General features: G+C 54.0%; 5 protein-coding genes across 5 annotated transcripts; 4 read left to right on the top strand and 1 right to left on the bottom strand.

Moving 5' to 3' along the window:
• Nucleotides 1–91: 91 nt before the first annotated feature.
• On the top strand, nt 92–1,811 carry CTAM01_07743 (uncharacterized protein; the record flags this gene model as incomplete). The annotated part of the gene is made up of 2 exons (XM_060523764.1): nt 92–356; nt 409–1,811. 2 exons carry the CDS (start codon nt 92–94, stop codon nt 1,809–1,811), a joined length of 1,668 nt encoding a protein of 555 aa, XP_060381511.1.
• A 517-nt stretch (nt 1,812–2,328) lies between these two features.
• On the bottom strand, nt 2,329–3,579 carry CTAM01_07742 (Cys/Met metabolism PLP-dependent enzyme; the record flags this gene model as incomplete). The annotated part of the gene is made up of 1 exon (XM_060523763.1): nt 2,329–3,579. The coding sequence occupies one exon, from the start codon at nt 3,577–3,579 to the stop codon at nt 2,329–2,331; it is 1,251 nt and encodes a 416-aa protein (XP_060381510.1).
• Nucleotides 3,580–8,640: 5,061 nt separating this feature from the next.
• Nucleotides 8,641–8,907, top strand: CTAM01_07741 (uncharacterized protein; the record flags this gene model as incomplete). Its single annotated transcript, XM_060523762.1, has 1 exon — nt 8,641–8,907. The coding sequence occupies one exon, from the start codon at nt 8,641–8,643 to the stop codon at nt 8,905–8,907; it is 267 nt and encodes an 88-aa protein (XP_060381509.1).
• Nucleotides 8,908–11,877: 2,970 nt separating this feature from the next.
• CTAM01_07740 (uncharacterized protein) lies at nt 11,878–13,408 on the top strand (the record flags this gene model as incomplete). Its single annotated transcript, XM_060523761.1, has 2 exons — nt 11,878–11,946; nt 12,029–13,408. 2 exons carry the CDS (start codon nt 11,878–11,880, stop codon nt 13,406–13,408), a joined length of 1,449 nt encoding a protein of 482 aa, XP_060381508.1.
• A 5,417-nt stretch (nt 13,409–18,825) lies between these two features.
• On the top strand, nt 18,826–19,933 carry CTAM01_07739 (arabinogalactan endo-1,4-beta-galactosidase; the record flags this gene model as incomplete). The annotated part of the gene is made up of 2 exons (XM_060523760.1): nt 18,826–19,778; nt 19,834–19,933. The coding sequence occupies 2 exons, from the start codon at nt 18,826–18,828 to the stop codon at nt 19,931–19,933; spliced, it is 1,053 nt and encodes a 350-aa protein (XP_060381507.1).
• Nucleotides 19,934–21,012: the final 1,079 nt, after the last annotated feature.

Here is a 21,012-nt window from a genome sequence, read left to right as displayed (position 1 = left end):
CAGCGGGGCTCCGTATCGCGCATTGGACCCCTAGGAGAACCCCGAGAACTATTTCCACGCCTTGCCGGAGCTTCCCTCCCACGATCCCGCAATGGAGTCGCTTCCCCGCGAGCTGATCGATGCGATCCTCCGGCAATGCGTCGCTTTATCACCCCGAAATCACATCCTGGACCTGCGTCTCGTATGCAGGGCCTTCGACCGCTTCCTAAAGCCCTTCGCATTGAGGACAATCGCCCTCGAATTCAGCCGTCTCAGCAAGAACAGCCGGCGGCGGCAGCCGGATATCGATTCTCTTCAGACAATTGGATACCACTGCAAGTCCATGTACATTGACTTGATGGTATTGCGCGATGAGTGTAAGCTAGAACACCGTCCCGAGTTCGCGAATTGTTGCTGATCCACCAATAGTGGAAGTAGAATTTCTGTCAACCATCTTCGATCGAATACCCTCGATGAAGCACTTCGTCCAGACACTCCAACGCCAGTACTGCATGTCACCTGCTAGCTTCACAACGCTGGACTACCGTCATACCCTCGAAACAATACTATTCAACTGCCAATTTGTTTCCTCACTACGCCTGAACCTCCCCTTTCAGCTCGTCGGCCACCGCTGCAATGCTGCAACAATGATTCTCGCGAATACCTTCTCCGCCTTCTCCCGCCGCCCGGAGGACTCTCTTCCACTCAAAACACTTGTGCTGGAGAACGTGTCTGACCAAGCTATTGTCGACCTATGGACCAACCCGTCCGATGTCCTTGCCATCATGCGCGCCATCCTCCAACTCGAGCACCTAGTAATATCCTTCCGTCGTCATGAAGTCGATCCTCCACGCGTGGCCTTTTACGGTACTTGTCTATGGGATCTAATCCACAATGCTGAGGCTCTACAGACCCTTTGTCTGTCCGGCACCGACGACGACCGTCCACCCAGAGGCCTCAAGCAAACAAAAGCCTGGAACATGACGATAGACGAGTGGAGGGCCCGCGCGCTTCCCTCTCCACCGATAACGCTTCCATGCCTGACGGCCCTCGAATTGAAGCGGGTTGAAATCACACCGGATGTCCTTCGATGCGCCGCACGCAACTTTGGCCAGACCCTACGCGAGCTGTACCTAAATGAGGTCTATCTGAAAGCGGAACAGGGTCATAACCTCAACGAAGACTCAAAGGAAATCCTATGGGTTGGTCTGCCGAATCAGCGGCCTGGTCTCCACGATGACTGGATGGCCATGATCATCCGGGAGTCGTGCCCGAAGCTCCAGACGTGCCGTGCTTCATTCCTCGGCTACGACCTATACACCCGTGACGATCTGCCTCCGTCACCCGCGCCCTCATCCCCCGATTTCGACTTCATTGACCCCTGCGGGCTCGGCCGCTCCATCGCGCAGCGCTTCGTCGAAGTGGCACTGGGCTACTACCAGCCGCCGCAGTCGGACGGCTCACCCGTGTCTTACCTGCCGGCTCTGGCCTCCAACGACTACCTCCTCACTCAGATGCGGCCTAGAACACGCACGTTGCGGGTTACAGAGTACGACGTTAATGCCTACCAGACGGCGGTGCGGAACTCCACGAGCGGTTGGCAACGCAGCATCGACGGCGTTTTCCCCAACTGCAATAGCGGCACCCTCGAAGAACTTCACTACATTGCCGAGACTGCTTGCCAGGGCATGAATGAGATCCAGAGGCAGCGCAATGAGCATGCCGGCCAAGGGGAAGGGGGCGAAGGCGGAGCCGGTGATGGCGAGAATGGCGGCGGCGGCGGAGGAAACCTGGCAGAGAATCTGCTGAATCTGAACTTTGCAGAGGAGTGATGGAGTTTCCCGAGACGTTGCACATAATGGGTAGGCTACTGAGTAGCATTGCACGACTTTGTCAACATTACACGGACTGTTCTTTTTGAAATGTTCTCAAAGACATGGATGGATTGGTCGCGGCCAAGCGTTTGAACGATACGAAATTTTGCTTCCTAATAGCAGCGATGGCAAGCTGGTCAAATGGTTTCTCTGGTAGAGTGTGTGCTACCATTCTTCTTCTTCATTATACCCCTCCAGCCCTGTTCTAGAAAATTTCAATTGCTTACTATGCCTAATGCTCCTTTTTTTGAAACCCTCCTTTATATATGATGATGATGTTTCGGTCATAATGCTAGCGGTAGTCGATGGCCTTTTCCGTCTCTAGCTCGTAAGATAATTCCCAAATCGAATGCAGCCACCCTCTCTTTGAAAAACAGGCGAACTAAATTCTAGATTCCTTTCGTAGAATAAAGTTTCATCCAAAATGTCATGAAATGCGCCTTTCTCTCTCTCTCTCTCTCTCTCTCTCTCTAGTCTAGTGACCGTTGACGCCGTTGGAGCCGTTCTTCTGCTCCGCGACGGCCTTGTCGAGGGCCTGCAGGACATCGCGGCGCAGGTCCTCTGCGTCCTCGACACCGCAGCTGATGCGGACGAGGTCGTCAAAGACGCCGACGGCCTCGCGCTGGTCCTTGGGGATACCGGCGTGGGTCATGCTGCTGGGCACCTCGACGAGGGACTCTACGCCGCCGAGGGACTCGGCGAGGGTGAAGATGCGGGTGAGCTGGCAGAAGCGCTCGGCGGCGGCGTGGCCGCCCTTGATGCGGAAGGAGAGCATGCCGCCGCCCATGCCGTTGCGGTGCTGCTTCTTGGCGATGGCGCGGTGCGGGTGGGAGTCGAGGCCGGGGTAGTTCACGGCGATGACGTTGTCCGAGGCCTCGAGGGCCGTGGCGACGGCGGTGGCGTTGGTGGAGGCCTCGCGGGCGCGGAGGTGGAGGGTCTTGAGGCCGCGGTGGGCGAGCCAGCAGTCAAAGGCGGAGGGGACGGCGCCGATTGCGTTTTGGAGGAAGCCGAGGCGTTGCTTGAGGTCCGGGGAGTTGAAGGCCGCGACGCCCATGACGACGTCCGAGTGGCCGTTGATGTACTTTGTGACGGAGTGGACGACGATGTCGGCGCCGAGGTCGAGGGGGTTCTGGACGTAGGGGGAGAGGAAGGTGTTGTCGACGACGACCATGATGCCGTGCTGGTGGGCCTGGGTGACGACGGCGCGGACGTCGACGAGGCGGAGGGTCGGGTTGGAGGGGCTCTCGATCCAGACGAGCTTGGTGGCCGGGGTGATGTGGGCCGAGATGTCGACCTCGATCTCCGGAGTGAAGGTGACTTTTACGCCGTGGGCTTTAGCGACCTGGGTGAAGTAGCGGTGGGTGCCGCCGTAGACGTCCGAGACGGAGATGACGTGGGAGCCGGCGGCGAGGGACTGGAGGACGACGGCGGTGGTGGCGGAGCCGGAGGAGAAGGCGAGGGCGTATTTTGCGTGCTCGAGGGCGGCGACGGCCTGCTCAAAGTTGTCGCGGTTGGGGTTGCTGGAGCGCGAGTACTCGTAGACGCCGACGGGCTTGCCGACGCTGGTCTGGGCGAAGGTCGTGGAGAGGGAGATTGGCTCGATGACGGCGCCGGTGACGGGGTCGTGGGGGGAGCCGGCGTGGACGGCGAGGGTGCCGAAGTTGTGGACGGGCGAGGGCGCCCGCGGAGGGGTCTCGATGGGGTGCTCGGCGACGGGGACGGTCATTGTTGCGCAACTTGCGATGGAGGGGTTCGTTGTTTCGTGATAAGAAGAGCTTTGGCGGGGTAATAGATTGCGACTATCTTCTAAAGTGAGAAGAAAGGATGAAGAGTCGAGGGTATCTAGAAAATGCAGAAAGAAGGATGAAGAAGAAAAAAAAGTAGGCTCGAGAGAAAAATATCCGGGCTACGTCTCGGGGTTTGTGCGAAATAAAGTCGACGGTAACCGAGTCGAGTCGCGGGGTCGTTTTTTTCTTGTAGTTTGTTACGTTATGAAGAGTAAAAAAAAAAGTAGCTCGAGTCTCGGTAGGATGTTCAAGGTGGAAATTGCCCCGCTACACTCCGGTGACCGAAAAAGACGACGGTGCTTTGTGTCGGGGATGCCCCAAGCTCCGAATTGGTAAGTAGGAATCAATCACGCAATCGCGCGCCTGCTGACCAAGACGGTCTGGTTTTGGTGAGTCAATGGGCTGATTTTGGTGGTTGGGGGTGGTAGCTGAGGTGTCTAGACGGGCTGAGAGAGACGTTTTCGGTGGATTGTTGTTTCTGATTATCGTCAACCTCTGGTCTTATTTACTTTGCGCCCTTGCCTTGGAGGGGCACGTTGAGGTACCGGGGTTTGTTTGGCGGAGACTGGCGGTCTGCGAGCAGGGAAGAACGAGCTGCTCCAATGACTCCCGATTATTCTCACGGGTTGCAGCTTTGCGTGGATGGTTGAGAATGGCGCAATCCGGAGCTATGCAAGGCACTGAGCTCTTGTAGGTAGGTGAAGAGGTGCTCGAGGGATTCCCCAGGGTTTTCGATCGGAGTGATCGGAGTGATCGGGAAGGTCCAAGATACGTGTGTGGAGGGGCTACGCAGTAGTGTAACTGTGTAAGGCAAGGTAAGGTAAGGTAGTGTAGAGCTCAGAAATGGGCAGAGGTTTATATGAAAGCACATCTTATATCTCGGTTTCCCCCTGGATGACGCCTTCGATTTCAAACATGTCAAAAGATTCCCCAAGCACACACCGCCTCCTGCTAGAAGCTGACGCGATTGAACAGGGCGCAGGCTGAAAGCCTGAGAACGAGCTGGAGCTGAAAATTTGATGAGCAAACGTGGTTCGATGAGCTTCCGTCATCACAAATCCCAATGATGCACAATGTAGAGTTTGCCTGTCGCTGTCCTTTTTTTTTTCTTTCCCTTTTCGCCGACCAAGGTAATACTACCTGCCTCGACTATGTATCCGTAAGCTGCCTTTGCTGACAACACCTTAGTAGCGCACACCATGGCATGGGCACCTTGAGGCAAGTGTCAACCGTTGCGGCACACAATTCCGTAACAGGGTCCTTTTTTCGGGGTCTTGGCTCCGCAGGTCCGCATTGCTGACATATCGACTTCTTGCATGGGAATTTTTTTGCTGTACCTTGAAAGATAAGGCATGGTGAGGTGGAAGAAAGCTGCAAGCTGCATGTGGTATCATTGCGCACCAGAGATTGGCCAGTACCGGGGAAGAAACTCAAGGCCGAACGGGGGGGACCTAATAGAGCAGAGCGGCCGGGAGAACTGCGGAAAGGTGGGGTACAAGAAACCCGGCTCGGCACAAGCGGCGGCCAGCTTCGGCCCTACGTACTGTGTACAGGCTTCATAATCCACCTTCCTCCTCGCTTTCTTTCCACTCTTCTGACTAATGCAACCGCTTACAATATCCTATCTCGAACCCCAACAACCACCGTGCTACCTCAGAAAGCGAAGCTCAAGGTTTTCTCTGGCGGACAACCACACTCCACCTCATCCTACCTTACTGTATTACTGTACGGACAGGTAAGGTATTAGTTAGTATGATAGATAGTCCACCACACCATCACCACCCCTCCGGCTCCCAGACAGCCGCCTCCTCACCCCAACTCCCTGCCTTACACTCACCTTGTACTACACCGCACACACAACAAGCTTTCACGTCGAGAAAAACTGTCAACACACTCACCAGTCCCTGCCACACACCAAAACAATGCAAGTGTCGTAAACGCGTTAAAACGGGCCAGCGGCCGAATTTGACAGGCTTGGGGTTGTTTTTCTTCTCAAATCCTCTGGCTGGGAAAAGTGACAAATACCCGGGCGGGCGTGGGCTGGGGTGCGCAAGGGAGCAGGGAGGAAGAAGGAGGGAATTCGCCTGAGCTTACCCATGCCATTGGGACAGCTCAAGGGAAATGGGTTCCATCTACGGATTTGGGGAGCGAAAGGGGGGCTTGTGAGCGTTTTCACATGTTACATCTGGGTCGCAGCAAAAGAATAAAAACGAAACTTCCAACCGCCCCCCTTCGACAGCACATCGTCAACAAAACAAGGCCACGAGACCACGGGCACAGCTCGGCCCAATTCGGAAGGTCTTTCGCGTATAGGTCTCCCAGTTGTTTCTTCCCCGTCTGCCAGACTGTCGGACTATTGCGACCATGTTCCCTGGTCGTCCATCCAGCATAGCCAATTCTGCGGGAGTAATTGCGAATAGGTAAGTAAAGGTGAGTACGTAGGGCCCGTAGAGGTCACGTTAAGGTGTGTGTTCGCCCTCTAGGTCCCATTCTTTCTTACAAATTGATCTGCCTGGGTTCACACACAGCCTGCCTTACCTTTGTAGAGCTGGTAGGTGCCTTTTGCCCGTCTAGGCTCACTCAGACACCACCACTAACCTACCGTACCTTACGGATACCTTCCATTATCAACTTACCTAGCCACACACGGGTACGTTACGACACTCGGCCTCTTTACGAGCGACTCGCGTTAGAGAAAAGACTCCCCTTCATCCTATCGTCTGTGCCGCCCTCCATGCTCGCTCGGACTGCGCAAGGATAGCCGGCCAGCCTTACGCCCACGAAGAAAATTAGTCTGTCACTAAAACGTTGTCTCGAAACCTTGTTCGAAGCTCTGCACCCACAGCACAGGCGCTGGCGGCGATCACGGCCCTTTTCTCCTTTGGGAAGTGTTGCTTTTTTTGGTACTGGGTCCACCCTGCTCTCCGGCTTGGGCGTCCTTGCATGTCAAGGTCAAAAGTCAACCCTTCTCAAAACTGGCAGGCCGCAGAACGAACATGCCTACGTGACAGCATAGTACGGAGTACAATCATACAGAACCGGCCGTTCGCGCCCTTCCGTCTATCGCCGATCATTGCAGAAATGCCGTGCCGTCTTGGCGGACTCAGCTCTCTCGATGGACCATATTCTCAGACGGCGGTACCGCGTCCATCTGTTCTCTATATGTCAAAGGCGCAGACGCCATAAGTGAAGGACCAGAGTTTGAAAGCAATTGGGAACAACTTGCCAAACGAAACGCTAAGTCCGAATAACCGATTGCCCCTTTCAAACGAAAGGTCCGCGGCCTTGCTATGCGCAGTCATCCAAACAATACTCATATCGACGCCCTTTTACATACCTTGTATGCACTGTCGGCGATGCCAGTGTCATCTTGAATACTGACTCTAGGTATGAGAAGGTACGCATGGCGCGTCCACAAAGGCTTTTCAACTCTGAGACAAAATTCCAAGGCTCAGCTTTGCGTTGCCTTTACCTCTCTGCTAGCCTTCACGTCTTGCTTCAACGAAACAAAATAATTGGCAGTGACACATCGGCAGCCGCTGGCAGAGATAGCTGCAAAATATTCCGTTGAATACAATTCGATACTCGTAATGGAATAATGAGTGATATTCCCCTGCAGAGGTACCCCTCTCACGAGTGACCTGGAAATTACTTGGGAGGATCGCCCCAAGAGGTTACGATACTGTCGACCAAATGGCGCGTCGTCCAAATATCGTGCTTCATTTCTCCGGGACTGACTATTCAGCTTGGCTAGCATCGACTGTGGGGTATATTCCGTCAGCCGCAAGCTATCAGAGAGTAAGCTTCAGATGAAGTCCGATTTGAAAAGCCGTATAATTGCCTACCTTGTTACATGGCAACCTTTGGATGGGCCCGAAGAGGCTGGTGTCGCGAGTGAACTGGTGGGTGAAGTGGCTGAGGTATAGTCCGTAAACATCCACGACTCGTTGCTCTACCGACTAATCGAGATCGATAATCGACTGAGCTTACATTTACAGATTTGTACGCTACAGTTTACATGTCGAAGAATGCCAAGAGCGTATAAGGTTGGTAGTTGCTCAAAGGCTTCTGTCAGGAGCCGTCAATCAGTTACACTCAGCAGCCCTTCCTTCGAATTGGTGTATAACCACGTTTCCAATTTGTGAACTAGCGGGCGAACCTGCAGATGCGACTTGTGAGTTTGCTGATCTCAGCGCCGGTTGACTCGGTTGGATGTCACAAAGGGTTGCTTTCGGCTCAATGCGTGGCTACATCTGGCCGAGGCCCTCGCTTCTTTTCCGGCGCATTCGACTAGGTAATGCACTTAGCAAGCGGTAAACCTGCAACCTGTAAGTCTCGTGAGAGTCAACTTTGATGTCAGTTACCTTGGAGCAAGTGCATTTCAACCGATGTTTTGCTCACTTCAATCGAGTGTTCTCTCGGGTGAGACAGACTTGAAGCGGCAATGGCACTAGGCCCGAAAAGAGCACCAACTCCCAAACCCTTTCAACCCTGTAGGATAGCCGTTGCATTGCTGATTGCGAACCAATTGTCCATGCTCGTGACAGTCAACGACGGATTGAGCTGGCCGGATCATCGTTGTTGGCTCTTCGGCCTGTAATCCGACTCCGATGAATCAATGCCATCCGCGGCCCCGGACGCTATCGACCCCTCCAACCTAGAATTGCATCATTCTTGTCAAGCGTCTTGTCAACGTTCCATCCGGTGGTCGGAACAGCGGACAAGCCGCGGGGGGGAAGTCGGTAGCGTCCCCGCCAGTCCGGGGTTGTCCCAAGCAATGTCTGTGGGCAAGCCCATGTGCGACATCAACCATGAAAGGCTTGGCTCTTTTTCATCTTTGATAGGAGGGTTCTTCTAGAAACCCTCCTTACCTCCTCTCCGGCGGCCGGCGGTTATTGTTGCTGTACGCTCCGTATGTTTGCGTATCTAGCCTTGCCTCATGTGCTAGATGCCGGCCGCATCACCCAAACTGCTCTTGGTTCCCTCCTCACGCCAGCTCCATGCAAGACCCCAGGATTGTTTCAATCGACATGCCTTGCATGTGCGGCTTAATCGACGGCAAGGAAAAGAGGTGTCCAAGCCTCCTTCAGATCTACGTCAGCCCCCTTTCCTTCCCGTCACACCCCTCGGATGGCCTGGACTCCGACCCAATGGCAGGTATAGGGTTCCTGCGCGCACACCACGCCCGCGAGCTCTTGGAGCTCTTTGATTCGACCATGGTCGCCGCCATTCAACCTTGGAGGACATCCCATCCCGTCCTATGCTAGGTTTCCACACACTTGTAGATCGCAGATCATATTGGTTGGCGATTATCGACGGAACGTTTTGCCCAATTAAACATGGATTTGATAAGTTCAACGGGCGCCACACCTTGTAAACAAGAGCTCGTGGCGATGCAACAACTGTATATGGGAACCAGCGCGTCGACAATGTTCATCTGCCGACATATCCTTTGCAGCACTTGATAGCCAGTTGACGCGTCGCTGCGGTTGCATGTCTCATGAGCCGTGCGTAATGCTTAAGCTGTTTAAGAGAAGCAAATGAGGCTGCAAAGGTCCAACGGACGGGGTTCGGCGGGTTTTCCACGAGGATGGACAACGCGGAGTCGGGTTCATGAATTTCGTTCGTCTGACGTTTGGCCTATCTGCCGGGCTTCACCGTCGGGCAATCTCTGTGTGTTCTACAATCCGCCCGGACCATGCACGCTCGTCATCCCTTGCCCCCGACTCATGTTGGAGGAAACTTCAGATTTTGAATTTTTCCTCTCCTGCTGGCAAAGATGCCGGAGGAAAAGAGGAGTCGGAGGTAGAAAGTGTTTTGAAAAGGATACCAGGCGATGTTGGTGCTGGCACTGAGAGCAGGGCTGAGGGATGATTTGACATCTCACCCTACCCTACCATTAGTCTTCCGGCAACCAGAGGCGACAACGAGAACGACAAGAAGTGAGGGTTTCTGTTTGACAGAGACAACTGGCGTAAGCTCGCAGGCGCTCTCCTCCGATCCGTCCGCTCACCCGCCCGCTCCGTGTGGGAGGTTGTCTCGTCGTGGGGTCATGCCGACCAATCTCGCAGCTTCTCGGCCTTGTCGTCTCTACTCGTCCATCAAGAAGCGAAACGCCCAAGCGGGGACACCGCGGACTGTTAGTCCTCCACTGTCCACTGCATGGTAAGGGACTTTCTTGTAGGGAAAAAACGCACGGCGCAGTTCTTGCTCTGTCAGTGGGAAACGGTACCCGTTGTGGTCGTTGCGGTGGGCACGCAGGGTGGTAGGTAGACGTTGCAAAAGCCATGGGGTATTTGACTGTGACGTTTGAACTCTGAACCCTGCCCTACTCGGTCTTACTGCCTTGCACTTACTGCCTTGCACTTGCTGCCGCTGCCCAGCTGGTCGGTGTGTTGGCCACAGCGGACGGGGACCGGGTCCGATGAAGTTGACTTGTCGGGTTCGTACTCCGTACCTCGTACCTTATTCAAAGTGTAGTCTTCAGTAGGCGTAGGCACGGGACTGGTTGTGAATGGTGAGCGTGAGCGAGCGCACATGTCAGGCAGTTCGAGGTAGATGACACGATGGACTCAACTGGACGATTGATACCCCAATGTGTGTACTTTGGGATATTCTCGGCGCTGAATTCGTAGGGACTATTATCCGCAGCAAGAATTCCCCATGTTGAGCCGCCTATGAAAGTACTTGGGGGGCTGCAGGGGTCAGGAAAGTTGTGCATTAGCCCTAGTGGCTACATTCTATACTCCGAAGGTTCGTAGCATATACGTATGCTCTCCGTAGACTGCAGCTATGCATGTTGGCTAGGTATTCGCCCGTCGATCCTGTTAATCCGTTTTCCTTGTTGATGTCGTCGGCTCCGCGGATTTTGGTCTAATTGTCGGACTGTGTATCCTTACGGATTGTGGTAGTGTTGTGTGAAAGCAAGGTGTGGATCTTGTCAGCGTTGACTATGGCGTGGCAGAGCATGACGGTGACAGACGTAAAGTCCCATGCGTAGCTGGAGTTTTACCAAGTAGGAAGTAAGGTACTTGCCAATTGTACGGCGGCAAGGAGAGACGGACTTGTACCTGCCTATCCGTCCGGCAACAAGGTTAAGAGGTACCTCTGGTATTACTGTGGGATCTGAGTTGACAATTCGCCGCAACTCGATTCGGTCAGCGTGGAGGGCAGGCTGCACAGCCCGCAGCCCGCAGCTCACGGCCCACGGCCGCAAATGTCAGTGACTCTGCTCCCCATCCGGGCCATTCCCCCCTGCACCTCCTTCTCCTTCCATTCTGCCCCACGACAGCACAGCAATCAGCGGGCAACCACAACATAACCGTTCAACGCTAGACAGGAAGGGGGAAAAACGTCTTTTCATTCTTCAGACAAGAAAGAAAGAATCAAAACTTGTGACTTTGACACCGTTCCCCGACCCCCAGCCTCCCCCGACGCCGATATTGACACACCTCGTCACCTTGACTGCAACAACCTGGATGTTACAGCCAGCCCGGCGTTCAACTCGACTTCTCCCAACCTTACCTTGATTGCTCTTCCTTGCTTCAACTCAAACCCTACCTTCCACCTTAGGTAGCCTCCTTCTCTTATTTGCCTCCACTGCTTACACCTCACAAAAGGCACTTGCACCCAGCACTGCCAGTACTTTGGTCCAAGCTTTGGGCCTGGTCCGTCCTCTGTCTCCTCATAACAAGTTGCTCTCTTGTTCTTGCGATACGGATTCCCTTTCTAGTCTTATTGTTTTGTTGATTTTTGGGTATCCGTACGGAGTTGACGGTCCCATAAAGAGAAAGGACCAGCACTTGGGCCCACAACAGCGCAAACGCAACACGCATATCCCCGGGCCCCCGGTCCCTCGAACCCCGAATCGTCAATCTCCACAACTACAACTTAGCCAGTCTACCCCGAAACTTCGACACCATCATTCACTTCATTTCTTTTCTTCCTTCCATTCCCATCTGCCTCATTCAACTGCCCTTGGCGCCTGTCAACACCTTAAAGACAACCCCGCCCCCAGCTTTCTTCAACACCTGCACCACGTCAATAAGATTGCCTTCCTGTTATGCTCCTCGGCCCCTTATTTTTGAGCCCCCACGAGACACAGACGTCGACGTCAACATTGACCCCCCAGTTGACGACACGTGAAGACCAACCCACGCTCACCTTATAGAGTGGGACCCCGCCGACCTGATCACTGCTTTGGCACCCAATCGTCAACATCCTCAACTGTCGCCAACATGCCTCCGAGAAGATCACACAAAAAGTCGAGAGCCGGCTGCAAGCGTTGCAAGTCGCGCAAGATCAAGGTACTGTCGCCCCTCTACAGACTTCGCTTCCGGTCGCCTTTACAAAGTATGCCTATGTTGGCTGACATTGGCAACCTGATAGTGCGATGAAGTCCACCCAAGGTGCGGCAACTGCCTCAAGCACGGCGTGCCTTGCGACTTCGAGAACCCCGACATGTTCGACGAACTCCTCACCGCCCTCACACCCTCGAATACCCAATCGTCACAGTCTCCCATTGACAGAGCCTCGTCCACAGCACCATCCCCATCAGCACACCGGGCAAAGACTCCCTCTTTTTCTGGCTCGCCACCTGCCATGAACTGCTCACCGCTCTACACCACTCCATCTACTGCTGCCGTATCTGCCACGACGACACCTAATAATCGACTTCTTGAGTTACGGTTGATGCACCAATTCACTTCCATGACCTCCCGTACGCTAGTGGTGAACACACCCGCCACGCAGGATATTTGGACAAACACGGTTCCGAGGCTGGCCTTCGGCGGTGCCACCTACCTGGCGGATGCTATGCTTGCCGTGGCTGCATTACACCTGCGCTCTTTCAATCCAGACGACAGGGCCCTCATCAGAGCATCTCATTCGTACATGGCATCTTCGCTAGCGGCATATTGCACAACTTTGCAAAACGGCATTACTGAGGCCAACGCAGAGTCTCTCTTCCTCACAGCAGCTCTGATTGCTTTCCAGTCAACAGCTACACGAATCTTTATCCGCGACGAAGCCGACCCGAGCGACCCTTCAAGCGCCTATTCTCTACCACTTTCTTGGTTCCACGCTTTCCAGGGTGTCAAAACGGTCGTGGCAACATCTTGGCCTTGGATTCGCAATAGCGGCGTTGTAATTCCCATCATCGACTCGCAACCCGTCCTCCAGCTGGATCTCGATGCGACCTCGCCCACCTCTTTCTTTGGAAAGTTGCTCGACAACTTGGACGAGGAGCTTCAAACCGAAGACACTCTTATGGCTATGTCAACTAGGCAATCGTACCAGCATGCTATCGCCGTTCTCAACTGGGCACATAAATTGCCTCATCGCGGCGCCGCCCTCGCTTTCCCCGCCACCGTGTCAAAGCGCTTCATTGAATTGCTAGAAGAGCGTCGACCTCGCGCCCTGACGATACTTGCTTGCTTCTTCGCGCTGCTGAAAGGATTCGAGTCAGCAGTGTGGTGGCTAGATGGTGTTGCTCGGAGAGAAGTCATGGGCATTGTCTCCCAGTTTGAAGCCACAAGCCCTTGGTGGGAGCATCTTGAGTGGCCCGTGCGGATTGCACTCTACAAGAACACCATCATTCCACCAGAAGTCTGGGGTTCAGACTGGGTTACCGAGGAAAGCAAGGCAGAAAAGGGCCACAACATGACTGCCGAGTCCTTTGTGAACCACATCGAAATTCTGACTGGTGTTTTTCAAAAAGCACAGCAAATCCCGGTGACGGGCATCACAGTCCCGGCGAACGCAGTGTAAGCGCAACAGCTGGCTATTACGCAGACACACTCGACGTATGGGATCACGCAAACTCCAGATTGGCGAATGCTTAGATTGGCCGATCTTGACGGCACGAGACGTGCACATAAGAATGGAATGGTAGGAGTCACGGATATTAGGAGTTTCATGTGGCAAGGCTGCGGGTGGGTAACCTCTGGACGGAAGGCATTACGCATAGACAGGTCACTTTTGTTTCGACTTTACTTGTCTCCTTGCGGACCACAGGCCGTTCAGAGGAAAGGACGAGACGAGGATCTATCATCATCACAACACATATGGGTCAGGATTTTATGAGGGACTGTGGTCAAGCATTTTCGCGGGAATGGATGGGTACGGTGTTTTTTTTTTTTTCGGATATCATATAACGGCTGATAGCGGGGTTCTACAGCCAGGACAGCTCAGGCAGAGCAGATCTTTGACACATTTCTAGCATATGAATTTGATGACATCACGGATTGGACTTTTTTGAGAAATGAAAACAAGGCCGGACAAGTTTTCCCTGTGACGAGGGACCACCCCTGAAAAGAGACGAACAGACGTTGGATTGTCCCGGCCATGTGCTTGCCTAGCCAAATATGCCATCTGCTTGCATACAAGATTTGACAGCTGCTTACCGGTAGTTAGATGATGTTGTTTGCTCAGTTCGGACGAGTTTTCCCGACACACACTCTTTTTGGCGATGCCGAGGGGCGGCCAAGTCAATGTTCATGCGCGCCATGTGATTGACGTCTGCCGGCCGGCCGGTCCTGTGCCGCACCTTTCCAAGGTTCTCTCTCTCTCTCTCTCTCTCGCTTTTGCCGCAAGCTCTTCCAGTAGAGTGTTTCCAAGGCAGGTCTTACCGCTGGTATCGAGGCTTACTGAACCATGATCCGTCTTTTCTTTTTCTTAGGGGCTGTTCCATCTTAGCTTTTTGGTTACGGTAGATCTGGCCGATCTGTGTTTCTTGCCCCCTCTAGGCTTCTCTCGACCGTTGTGCCCTGTCTGTCGGGTGTCTGTTGCCGAGGTTCCCTAGGCCCTGGCCTTCTTCAGAGAAGCGAGGTCTGGATTCCTTTCACTTGAGACGAGGGGGCCTTTGTGTGTACACCCACTGTTGATGAGAGCAGGTCCTCAAGCATGTGGGTGCCCGAATGAAGGGAAAGTTGGGAGAGAAAGCTGGAGTTGGCTGATAGGTGCTTGGCATATGACAGGCACGGGTTGAGAGTAGTCTTCTAACCTGAACTCTGGGCATGTGGATATAAATAGTATACTGTCCATTTATGGACAAGAGATTCATCGGGGAAGCCTCCCCGCTTCGATACTCCCGACCGGGAAGGAAAAGCGGGAAAATGGGGCTCAAGGACGTTGACTTGTTGTCGGGACCGCGGAGCGCCGCAGGAGAGGCGGAGAACGGGGATAGTAGGCGAATGGAGGCAAGAAGCGAAACACAGGAGGCTCCTCTCCGCGTAAAGCTACCTACCTCAGGGAAGTGGAGGTGACGACGCCTCCGGCATTGCTTGACTCGGGGGGACCGGAGGACGGAGGTTTCGGTGTGGCGAATGGAGGATTATATGGGGGTACCCCCGAAGGCGGTTGGATAGTTGGTTGCGGCTGTGGGGAGGTAGCGAGCGGCCAAGCGGTTTAAGCGGGCATCGGGGGGGGGGGGGGGGGGGGGGGGGGGGGGGGGGGGGGGGGGGGGGGGGGGGGGGGGGGGGGGGGGGGCGCCGGGGGGGGGGGGGGGGGGGGGGGGGGGGGGGGGGGGGGGGGGGGGGGGGGGGGGGGGGGGGGGGGGGGGGGGGGGGGGGGGGGGGGACCATCGGAGTCGGTTGTTAGGTTGGGCTCCGTGGTCCTTCGGCATAGAGTGGGATGAATCATTTGACCCGCGGGTGAACCTGCGAGGAAGCAACGAAGATCTGCCGTGCGTGACTGGGCTTGACTTGCGGCGCATAGCGGTGGTCGTGGGGGTATGTTTCGGGAATGAAGGAGGTTTCTATGCCGAGCTCGTTCTGTTGGAGAGTAGTTTACGTATTCAAGAAATGTTGAACCCCGTCCCTGCGACTTGATACTCCCGTCAAGGTGTGTAGATTTCAAGTGCCGGGTGATATTTTCGGTCTGGTCACGACGGGCATAGGAAGGTTGATTTTGACAGTGGGCTGTGAGTAGAATCCCAGAACCTCGGGGTTGGGTTTGTATCAAATGGCGATGTTCGCTCGGCAGTGGTTCCAACGTTTGTCGTCTTGGTTTTTAGAGTTTGCCCAAGCTTGGGACGTCAGTGGACGACTCGTACTTTGGATTTTTCCGGCGGTTAGGGATAGCCTCATGTAAGAGAATGGATGAGCGGCCAAACCAGTTCAGTCATAGTTACTTTGGTAAAGTAGTTCCGTTCTGAGTGTCCTGTTCGTGAACCTGCATGACCACGTGTATTTAGAAAACCGTGATCAAGAGACGTTCATCCTTGAGACGTCAGTGAAGAGGGCGGCTCGGGCTTCTGGGCCCGGCAGGAGGGATGACCGTGGTGTAAGGATTCGATGAACGGATTCGCCATGGGGCTGAGCAACGTCCGATTTGAGTGTTCTGTTCGTAAACCTCGAGTGCGACCACGTGAATTGAGCTGGAACAATAAGAGAGCAGGTTCTGGGATTATCAGTGGACGACTCGTATTCTGTGTTCAGGTAAGGATGTATTATCGCGCGAGTTGAAAATCAGTCAGCTAGATGTAAGCGTTTTGTGTTCGAGTGTCCTGTTCTTCGTCTTGGGAGTCCGCGTGCGCGGAAACCTTGGCCAAGAGGCTTTGATAGTTCAGCAGCATTCCTGACAGCTTGCGAAATTATTAGCTACCGCTGTAAAAGCTTGCAGTCAACGTCAGTTCTGTCGGCGGCGAGCTTGCTGAGACCAAGCCAAGGTTGGGTCATCGGTTTCTCTTGAAGAGATTTCTAAACCTTAGCATTAACCACTCCCAGTAACCCAAGATCCCGCCGGCAGTGAGTGTCTCAATCGAGTATGCCTAGGCAGAGTTGTCCCTCGCTCATTTCACGCCTCAGCATCCCGACTCTCCTTTCTCAGACTGAGAGAACGGGATCCGGAGGCTGATCGTATTGGGAAGGTCGCCTATTTGTTTACCCGGCCCCTTTCCCCCATAGCTACCATACGGACGAGATGCTACTCGGGAGACATCCAATGCCCGTAGAAGACCGCCTTGACAGTTGTCAACTCACTAGGCTAGGTTCATCTATTGATCTAGTGCCCTCGACAACAACTACCACGGCATCGAGAAGCTTCCATGGAACCAGTTGTCACAAGCCAACCGGTTTCACTGCCAACATCATCCCGCATCTTCGATGAACTGCAGGTTGAGAAAGAGAAAGACATCATCTAGTGGGGTAACAATCGTGGGGTAAAGACGAAAAAAAACTTTAACAAAGTGACAGCCAGCCAGCCGCCCCAGGATCATGAAGTTTCCACGAATCTATTCTCGAAAAGAGCCGGAATCCGGGGCTAGTGGTTTTGTTCTGGGGCAACTTGACGATGCATCATTGGCGCGCATCCCATCGTTGGAGCCCCACGGGCCACTGCTAATCTGTTTTTTGGCGACTGCCCGCTATTGCTGCACGTAGCTGACCTGCCGACATCACGATCCACGGCAAATATTCGAAAAGAAGCAGCGAGGTCACAGTCACACACACAGTGACACATGGTGCGGGATGGGCTGCAGCGACGAAGCGAGCCGAGTCCCGTTTCCCGGGGTAATGTAGTGTGCTCCGTATTGGGCGAGAAATTGCTGCCCTCGTGACGATGTTGCACCACCCCAGCTTGGTCAAAGAAGAAGTTAGCGCCGACGGCTGTCATCTCAACTCGGATGGTATTCCGATCAACACATCACACTCTAACTTTCGCTATTGGATATCTGAATGTTCAGAGGGTGCGTCGAATGTTGGTCTGAAGTGATGATAAGGATGAATATTTGATCATTTTCCGATTGATTGTGTTTCGACAATGAATGAATTATGAGGCAGATAATTGCCCTTCTCCGCGTTCTCGATAAGCCCGGAGAATTTGATAAGTCGGACATGAGGATGGACATTCGCTAAAGCTGCGCGCTCGGGGATAAGTTGCAGGTGTTCGGATCATGGCTCCGGACCAAGCTTATTTCAACATCCCCCCTGTCGAAATGTCAGCACAAAAAACCAAAATAAAGAAGGCTCTTCCGTTCTAACCGGAAAGCAGCGATAGCCGCCATCGATTCTAGTGTAAACCTTGGGGAAAGTGTACCACGTGTGAGGCAAAGCTCGCGCCAACGGCTTCCGAACACAATGTTTCGTTCTCTTTCTTTTTCTCTTCCTCTTTCAAAGGGCGATCTCGGAAACTGAAACAGACCAGGGATGAACCTGTTCAACCTGTCATCTCGGGTACGCAAGCCACTCCTCCGACCAGCTCGGGCCTTCTCTTACGACCCGCACTTTTGGCTGACGACTTTCCGGAGTGGCAGACGGCACTTATATTGAAAAGAGCGGGCTTATTGACGCCGAAGAGGGCGGCTGGATCACCTGAGTGCCCGCTACGCCAAAGAGTTGAGGGGCGCAGCTCGCTTGCTGCCCTCCCAGAGTCCCAGGCTCCCAGCAGCAAACGAAGGGGGTGGCCTAGGTTCGCCAAGTTGGGCCAAGTTGACAGAATGGGCAAGAAAGGGTGGGGAAAATAGGCCATGATTGGAGGAGTCGCCCATTCTTCCCTGACCAAGGAGTTGCGCGATGAAACGTCAAGCTCTCCACAGCCAACTGGGAAGGACGAGTAAATCGAGTATAGTCTAGTCAAAAGCTGGGTTGGGTTGCTTCTTGTTGGCTGTGGCTGTGGCTGGCCGGGCTGGCAGTTGGCTTTGGCAGTGTTTGGTAAGCAAACAGAAGCGGTTCGTCCCTTCTCTGCCGTAGCCGAGTACTGTAGTGTAGTACAGAGGATGGACTGGGCAATATGGATGAAGCAGACGCATGCCTGTCGGCTCCTCTTTGTCTTGTTAGTCTGACGGGTGTTGTGACCGGGGGAGGCTATACCAGGGTTACATTTCGTCTGGTGTCGCCTGCTGATTGCTGGTGAGTATTTGCTTCCGGTGACTATTGAAGCGGGGATTTCCAAGAGATGGGTTCGTAGGATCCCGTCAATTAGACGAAGGGACGGGACGGGTCTGTCTAGCTGATGCTCCGGAAAGGGGGCATCAAGAAGAGAGGTGGAGGAAGGAGTATATACCACGCTTGGGAGCAGGAATTTCACGAAGAAGGAGAGAAAGAGAGGGAAGCTTTACTCGTGCTTTGCCAGTCTTCTTCTTTACGCTGAGAGGGGCCTTTGCTGTCTCCCTTTCTCTCCATTCACTTTGATCAGAGAGTTCCGATACTAGCACCATCGTCATCGTCGATCGATCGTCGTCGCCCAAGATGCTCGCCTCCCTCGCCTCCGTCTTCCTCCTCGCCCTCTCCACGGCCAACGCCGCCCTGACCTACAAGGGTGTCGACTGGTCCTCGACGACCATCGAGGAGAAGGCCGGCATCAAATACAAGAGCAGTGCCGGCACCTCCCAAGCTCTCGAGACCATCTTCAAGAACGCCGGCGTCAACTCGGTCCGCCAGCGCGTCTGGGTGAACCCGTCCAACGGCGACTACAACCTCGACTACAACCTCGCCCTCGCCAAGCGCGCAAAAGCGGCCGGCCTCTCCGTGTACCTCACCCTGCACTTCAGCGACACCTGGGCCGACCCGACCAAGCAGGCCATCCCGTCCGGATGGCCCTCTGATATCGAGAACCTCAGCTGGAGGCTCTACAACTACACCATGGACGTCAGCAACGCCTTCCAAAAGGCCGGCGTCCCGCCCGCCATCATCTCCATCGGAAACGAGATCCGTGCGGGTCTGCTCTTCAACACGGGCAAGACGTCCAACTGGTACAACGTCGCCAAGCTCCTCAACTCGGCCGCCTACGGCATCAAGGACTCGACCCTGAGCCCCAAGCCCAAGATCATGATCCACCTCGACAACGGCTGGGACTCGAACCTCCAGGCCAACTGGTACACCAGCCTTTTTGCCCAGAACGTGCTCAAGACCACCGACTTTGACATGATGGGCGTCTCCTACTACCCCTTTTACGGATCCGGCGCCACCCTTGCCGCGCTCAAGTCGAGCTTGTCCAACTTGGCCTCCAAATGGGGCAAGGAGATTGTCGTCGCCGAGACCAACTGGCCCACGAGCTGCCCCAGCCCTGCGTACGCTTTCCCGAGCGATCTCAAGAGCATCCCCTTCTCCGCTGCCGGCCAGACGACCTTCCTGAAGAAGGTTGCCGAGGTTGTTGCCGGTGTTAGCAACGGAAAGGGTCTCTACTACTGGGAGCCCGCATGGTGAGATTCTCTTAATTCATGTTTACTTGTCATAACATCTACTAACAAAATACAGGATGAACAACCAGGCCCTCGGCTCTAGCTGCCCCTCCAACACCCTGTTCGCGTACCCGGGTACCGCCCTGTCTAGCTTGGATACCTTCAAGAGTATCTAAGAGGGCGTCTTTCCACAATTGATGACGGGATACCCAGGAGTAGTGTGTGGAAGGAGGATTGTTTATGTTGATATCAGCTCGTCTCACAGTCGCTGGAGAGCCTTTTCTTCGAGATGGAGACTGCGTAAATATCGTTTACTTTCAGCACGTACATATATTTAGCGTTATTCGTACATAGTTGAGCCAGATGAAGCATGGGCCCTGGCGGTATATAAGCAATCTTTATCAGTTCAATCACGATGGCCGACTGCATCTCACTCATTCTGTATCGATGCGCAAATCTCTTTGAACGGTTTATCAAGGTCTGCTATGTTATGAACCAAGACTACATGGACTTATCTCATACCGTTTATTAAGTCACTTCCAAATGGCTAGGGCAATCTGGGTACCAAAGATGATCATTCCAAGGCACTGTCTCATAAATCTATTTCTATCTCAAAAACATCATTTGGAGCTGCGACATTGGCAGGTGGATCTATCTGCTCCGGGTGATCGATCCTATGTACGTCTTGCAAGACGTAGTCTACCACTTTGCACATCTTGATAAGGTAGGCGGCTTGAAAGGACTCGGTCGATTAACGAGTTCCGTCATGGCATCGAACTCCCAGGAGAGATGCATGTATAAAATCGAAAGATAAGATCCTCTGACAACAATTACAATCGTCCTTTAATTCTAAACTCAATTCACAACAGCAAGTAAAAAGAGTTCAACCTCCCCCGGTGCCGATTTAGGGGCTACATCTCTTGGCGCTCATGCTGGGAGTCGAACTCGCTGAGCCTGTCGTCGGGTAAGGCTGGTTGGCGCGAATAATTCGTTGACCGTTAAACCACTCCACCACCCACGCCGCAGTTTGACCTGACCCCCGACCTGGAGTGCCCCTGCTGTGCTGGTGACGGAACTGGAATTGACGAGACCTATATGGTTCTTTTCTCTGGTGTATATCCAGGCTGGGTGGGGATAGAATTGATCGGATGAAAGTTTGGGACCTGGGTGGCAGATTGACAACCTCGCGTAGGCATGCTGTCATGAGGAGGCTCGGTTAGCGCCATCTACCTTGCATCGGCGTCACCTTCCCGGC

Source organism: Colletotrichum tamarilloi (genome assembly GCF_030869305.1).
Source record: "Colletotrichum tamarilloi strain Tom-12 chromosome Unknown Scaffold_25.1, whole genome shotgun sequence".
Taxonomy (NCBI): domain Eukaryota; kingdom Fungi; phylum Ascomycota; class Sordariomycetes; order Glomerellales; family Glomerellaceae; genus Colletotrichum; species Colletotrichum tamarilloi.
The sequence above is the reverse complement of the archived record's forward strand: the minus strand, read 5'-3'. Positions and strand labels throughout refer to the sequence as shown.